We start from the raw sequence: 6,507 nt of genomic DNA, 5'->3' as shown, positions 1-6,507 counted from the left end.
CTCCCTGTGGTCTCGCAGTCTCCTGTCCTGCCCTCCAAGCCCCCACGGATGGGAGGAAGTTCGGCACCAAGTACTTGGTGGAGCACGAGGTTCACTTCACCTGCGACCCGGGTTTCCAGCTCCTGGGCTCCAGCACACGGATGTGCCAGGCCAACGGCACCTGGAGCGGGCAGGAGCCCCGCTGTGAAGGTACCACTCCTTCCCTGCCCGGGAGCGGCGCTTGGAAGAGCAGGATGTACTGTGGCCTCATTTGAGTATGGGGAGCTCTGGGGGCTCACCAAACGGGGAGGGATGGCAGCTGCCTCCCAACATCCCTGGGGGATGCTGCTCAAGGAAAACTGGGAATTACAGCCGGAGCCTCCCCAGCAGCTCAGCAGCAGAGATGAGGGGGGTAAAAGCATCGGGGTGCTGCGGGGTCCGAAGCATTCCCGAAGGAAGGTAACGTGGAACGTGGCTGCTTTTCCCGCAGAGATCAGCGAGTGCTCGAGCAGCCCCTGCCAGAACGGTGGGACGTGCCTGGAGGGGCTCAACCACTTCAGGTGCCTCTGCCCCCAGCAGTGGACTGGGGCCACCTGCCAGCACCGGGCACAGACAGGTGGGTGACCCTTCCCCGGGGGGGTGACCTGGGGGTGCTCCGTGCCCCTTCCTCACCCCGGCGTGTGTCCCCCCAGCTCCTCCCGCCTGGAGCGTGACGGACGATCCCGCGTTCAGCCGCCAGCCCCGCTGTGCCCAGGTGGCCCAGGCCCAGCAGTGCAGCTGCGATCCCGGCTTCCACATGAACGGAACGGCCGCCAACGGGCTCTGCCAGGGTGAGCCATGCTGGGAACTGGGACACGGGCAGGGGATGAGGAGCCCTCGCAGAGTCATGGCACGAGGCGGGTTGGAAGGACCACAGCGGGTCAGCACGTGGCACAGGGTTGTGTCCAGGTGGCTCTGGAATATCTCCAGGGAGGGAACCTCCATGCCCTCCCTGGGTAATGTGCTCCAGTGTTCAGGTGGAGCTTCCTGGGCATCAGTTCCTGCCCATTCCCTCTTGTCCTGTTGCTGGGCCCCCCTGGTCCAGCCTCTGACACTTCCCTCTGGATAATGATAAAGATGGATAAGGTCCCCTCTCAGCTTCTTCCTGAGGCTGAACAGCCCCAGCTCCCTCATCTCTTGTAGGAGATGCTCCAGTCCTTTCATCATGTCCTCTAGACCTGCTCCAGGAGCTCTATATCCTTGTCCTGAGGAGCCCAGACCTGGACCGGGCACTGCAGATGTGCCTCAGAGGGCTGAGCAGAGGGGAAGGATCCCCTCCCTGACCTACTGCCAATGTTCTTCCCGCTGCATCCCAGGACCCCATTGGCCTTCCTGGCTCCCAGAGCACATTGCTGGGCATGGACAGCTTGGTCCTTCTCCATGGAGCTGCTTCCCAGCCTGTGCTGGTGCCTGGGGTTGTTCCTCCCCAGATGCAGGACCTGCATTTGCCACTATGGAATTCCAGACAGTTCCTCTCCAGCCTGCCCATGTCCTTCCAAAGGGCTGCACAGCACTCTGGGAGATCAGCCACTATTCCCAGTTCTGTGTTGGCAGGGACCTCGTTGAGGAGGCTCCAACCCCTTCATCCAAGTCCTGGATGGACGAGTTAAAACTGGGCTCAGTATCAACCCTTGGGGGGCTCTGTGCTGCTGATCCCAATCCCCTGGGATCTGCCACCGCCCAGTTCCCAACCCGCCTCACTGCCCACTCTTCCCGAGTTTTCCCAGCAGGATACTGTGGGATCCTGGCTGAATCCCTGTTCTCCGCAGACCTCAACGAGTGTGAGGTGTTCCAGCGGGACGGGGGTCCCCGGCTCTGTGCCCATTCCTGTGTCAACCTTCCCGGCTCCTTCCGCTGCTCCTGCCCCTCCGGATACGTCCTCCTGGGAGACGGCAAGAGCTGCGAAGGTGAGGGGGGAGGGGCTGGAATCCACGTGTTCCCAAGGGATTTTTCATTCCCCCCCCCCTTTTCTCTCCATTTCCACAGGCAGAAATCCGAGGGGGTTGGCACAGAGGGGAGGGTGAGGATGGAGGGACGTTTTGGGGGATGGAGGCGGATGGAGGATGTTTGGGTTGGCGGGAGCTCCGGCTGGATGGGGAGCTGGGCAGGGAAACGCATCCCGGGGTTGTGCTGGGGGAGGGAGGGAAGGGAAAACTCCACCTAAGGGCTTCAAAGAGCCCCCCAAATTAAAAGAAAATGCTTTTCTGGAAGCTCCTCTCCCTCCTTTCCCTTTTCCTTTTCCTTTTTCTCTCTCCCTTCTCCCCTTTCTCCTTCCCCTCCCGGGGTGGGGGGGAAAGATGATGGAGTGATGCTTTGGGGCTGCACCACCCTGAAAATGGGGATGTCTCCAAAACAGGGAATTCCTGGGAACAACCAAAAACAATATTAGAACCCCAGAATTCCACAGCAGGGCATCAGCTCGGAGGGCAGTGTCCTCTCCCCCAGTCCCAGGGAAGTTGGGAAGCGGGTGGGAGTGGTGGGAGGCCAGCACTGCTGAGAGGTTCCTCCCGAAAAAAAGGGAAATTTTCTGCTGGAAAGTGTTGATTGCTGCAGTTCAGGGTGAGAAAATCCCGATTTCCCCTTTTCTCCCTGATTTCCGTGTGTTCCGTGGCGTCTTGTTATTGCTCCCAGCAAACCCTTTGCATTCCAGCTCCTCCAGGTGTCCCACCGGTGTTTAGTAAATAAAAGGGGATGGTGTGTCCAAACAACTGAGTAGAAAGTTTGGAAAAGCAGCTGCCCTCCTGCTGTCATTAACCTCTGCCGGCCCAGGGCAGAGCCTGGGGAGAGGAGATGGGATTTTGGGATGCTCCCAGCCATACTCCCACATTTTTTGAATCCTATTTGACCCGTTTCAAGGTGGTTTTGCCCATTTTCCACCGGAAGGCGCCTAAAAGTGAGGTTGGCTGGAGTTTCCCAGGGTCCTGACCCGCCGCCCGCCCCTGTTTTCCAGACATCGACGAGTGTTCCCTGTCCCAGGATAACTGCACGGGCGGGAGCACCTGCATCAACACCGGGGGGGGGGTTCCAGTGCGTCACCCCCCGGTGCCCCCCGGCCGCCGGCAACGTCTCCTACGTCAAAACCTCCCCCTTGTAAGTGTGGTTTGGCACAAAACCCCACGGCACGGCATCCCTACGGATGCAACACCGAGGCGGGTGGTGGGGCACGTGGATCCTGCACCCCCAAAAAACCTCTCCCCTCGCTTTTCCCCTCCGCAGCCAGTGCGAGCGCAACCCCTGCCCGATGGAGAGCCGGTCGTGCCACCACGCTCCCAAAACCATCTCCTTCCACTACCTGCCGCTGCCCTCCCGGCTCGTGGCTCCCACGCCGCTGTTCCGCATGGCCACGGCGGCGGCTCCCGGCCGGCCGGGCCCCGACAGCCTCCGCTTCGGGATCGCGGGCGGGAACAGCCGCGGGCACTTCGTGGTGCAGCGCTCGGACCGGCACACCGGGGAGCTCATCCTGGTGCAGAGCCTGCGGGGCCCCCAGACCGTCCAGGTGGACGTGGACATGTCCGAGTACCTGGACCGGGTCTTCCAGGCCAAGCACTTGTCCAAAATCACCCTCTTTGTCTCCGCCTATGAGTTTTAGGGGAGGCGGCGGCTCCCGGGCCCTGCTCAGCGTCCTGTCCTGAGGTGCTTCCCAGGTGGATTGACACCTTGCCTGTGTGCAGGAGGAAAACCCAAATGAGGTGGAAAAGAAGCGGGAAGTGGGGCTCCGTCCTCACCCCCAGCTCCGGAGGGATGATGTCCTACAGCCACCTGATTTCCTCAGGATTCCTGCTTTTTCCTTTAGGAAGGCAGTGAAGCTGAGCATGTGGGAGGAGGGAGGCTCCTGGCCTTTCCCGCTCTCCTCCCTGCTGGCCTGGGATTGTTTGGACCCCGGCTCCCTAAAAACATCCCTCTGCTTCCCTTTGGATGCTTAAAATCTCCCTGGAGCCTGCTGGGGATTGAGGTCCATGGCCTTAATCCCCTGGGATTGATCAGGGCTGGAAAACTCCATGAACATCCACCTGGCTGGCTCCTGGTGCCCTCCTTGGCAAGCTGGGCAAAGGAGGAATCCCAGTGCTATCCCTGCTCCTTAAACCTCCCCAGTGGGAATCCCCCATGGATCTCCCTCGCCGTGACCTCCCGGCTGCGTGTGGAGGTGGGAATATTCCCTGCTCCACCAGCCACAGCTTCCATCCTGGTGTAGGAGTGCTGGGAAGAGCTGGGATTCGGCTCTTCCCGGGGGGATTCACTCCCCTGCTCGTGCATGTTCTCCTGACGTTCTGCATGTTCCCGCATTCTGCTGGATTTAGCACAATTAAAGGATGATATAAAGGATGGCACCAGAGTGAAGCACCCAATGGATGTGTGGATGGCGGGAATGCTCATCTGGAGCTATCCAGGAGAGCTCTGGGTCTGGTGGGGCAAGAATCTGTTATCCATGGTTTTACTTTCCTGCCTTACATTGCCTGGGAGGTGGCTCATTCCCCCTGGAGCATCCTCATCCTGAGCATCCCCATCCCCGAGCATCCTTCCCCCCAGGGAAACTTCACCCCAAGCATCCTTTCCCCCGGGAATCCTCATCCCTGAGCATCCTTTTCCCCCCGGGAATCCTCACCCTGGAACACCCTCATCCCTAGGAATCCTCACCCCTGAGCATCCTGCTGAGCTGCACCCACCAAAACCCTTCCCAGTCCTTGCCCCACAGAGGGAGATTTCCCAAGATGGATCTGTCTCCTGAGGGGGAGATGGATCTCTGCATCCTTTGAGGGATTGAGCTCCAGGATTTTTTTGGGGGGTACAGCCTTTCCATGGGAGCTCGGGACGGGTTGGATCTCTCCAGGCAGAACAAGGAGGGACATTCAGGGTTGCTGCCGGCAGATGGAGGATGTTTGGCTTGGCGGGAGCTCCGGATGGATGTGGAGCTGGGCAGGGAAATGCATCCCAGGGTTGTGTGAGGGGAGGGAAGGGAAAACTTCCTTAAAAAGCCTCAAAATAAAAAAAAAAAAAAAAAGGCTTTTCTAGGAGCACGGTTGCTCTTCTTCTCCTCCTTCTCCTTCTTTTTCCTTCTCCTTCTCTTCCTTCTCCTTCTCCCATTCCCTGGCAGTTCCCAGCCTGGCTGGATGTGCTCCTACAGCAGGCCATGACCGTTATTTTGGGATGAAAACAAAATCTGGGAGCCAAGAACCAGGAATCTGGGAGAGGACAAGCTCCTGACGGGGCAGAATAGTTTCCACGTGCTGCTTTCACCGGATAACACAGCTGGAGACGGGCGCCTGGACCGCGCTCCGGAGGCTTTTCCTTGCGGCGCAATTCCAGGCTGACAACATTTTCCTAATTCCCGAGGCCAGGGTGAGCTGGTTTCTCCCTTTCCAGCCCTGGAAAAGTTTAAGGTCAGCTCTCTGGGCTGCAAACCTCTGGCTGCCATTCCGGCTGACTCGAGGAGATTTTTTTTCCCTTCCCAGAGTGGCTGCTCCGGCACCTTTCAGACTTCCCAAGGCTGGAATGTGCAGAGAGAGGCTCTTCCGGCCCTGAAATGCATCTTTTCTTTTGGATAATAATATTTTGGAGCCGAAAAAATAGCTGGAATTCTTTGGTTCATCTCTGGTGGGCACAGCTAGCTCCAGATGCTGCCCCAAAAAACATCATTTCTCACCCCAAATGGCTCAGGGGGAGAATGCAAAGGATGAAGGAGAGAAATCCAGTGCCTTGGAATTTGGGAGACTGGGTTGGGAAAGCACTCTCTCTCCTCCTTGAGAAAGGACAAGCCCTAAGCTCAGCGGGTGGGAGATGAGGCAACTACAACATCCCATCCCATTTTCTCCTCATCATCCTCCACTTCACAAAATCCATTCCTCATGGACCTTTCCCAGCAGAACATCCCAAGCACCCCTGGAGCATCCCTGAGCTTCTCCTCACCCTCAGTCTGAGCTACAATCAACACAATGATAATTATTAAACACGTACAGGAACTTACCTTCAACTACATGTTAAAAATTGGAATATTTAACCAATATTTAAGGATTTTTCCTTTTATTCCGGATTTGAAGTCCCATTTTTTTCCTTCCCTATAGCCTGGGGAGATGGTACTGAGCCCTGTGGGCACCATGGAGTTAACTGGTCTGCGTGATGGGGCTAATTAGGACTAATTAGCCCTAATGACGCTCCCCAGCCACCAGCACCTCCCCGGAGCCCTGTGTCAGTCCCAGCACTCCTGGAATGCTGTTTTCCAGTTGTTTCCTTGGATTTGCCTCATCTCCGTGACGATTTGGACCCTTAGTCGAGCTTGGCCACACGGAGGTGGTTCTCCCCTCATGGATCTGAGGCTCTTCCCAATGGGAACCCGTGGGAATAGATGTGGCTGTTCCCTCTTTTTTCATTATTATTTTTTTTTTTTTTATAAATCGTATTTTTCCCTTGTATTGCTGGCGCTGGAAAAAAGCGAGTCCCACGTCCTGAAAAGCCCCGCGAGGCAGACCGGAAAACGGGAAAAAAAAAAAAAAA

The 6,507-nt window shown here is 57.4% G+C and overlaps 1 protein-coding gene across 1 annotated transcript in view; it reads left to right on the top strand.

Annotated features, from left to right (window-relative positions):
• The window catches only part of FBLN7 (fibulin 7), a 5,754-nt gene extending 767 nt beyond the window's left edge, over positions 1–4,987 (top strand). Inside the window, 7 exon segments of the mRNA XM_027653993.1 lie at positions 19–189; positions 470–595; positions 672–809; positions 1,788–1,925; positions 2,969–3,030; positions 3,032–3,108; positions 3,235–4,987. Coding sequence (XP_027509794.1) covers positions 19–189; positions 470–595; positions 672–809; positions 1,788–1,925; positions 2,969–3,030; positions 3,032–3,108; positions 3,235–3,607 — 1,085 coding nt within the window. The 3' untranslated portion in view covers positions 3,608–4,987.
• Positions 4,988–6,507: the final 1,520 nt, after the last annotated feature.

Source organism: Corapipo altera, unplaced genomic scaffold, assembly GCF_003945725.1.
Source record: "Corapipo altera isolate COAL_440 unplaced genomic scaffold, ASM394572v1 70, whole genome shotgun sequence".
NCBI classification, from domain to species: domain Eukaryota; kingdom Metazoa; phylum Chordata; class Aves; order Passeriformes; family Pipridae; genus Corapipo; species Corapipo altera.
The sequence above is the reverse complement of the archived record's forward strand: the minus strand, read 5'-3'. Positions and strand labels throughout refer to the sequence as shown.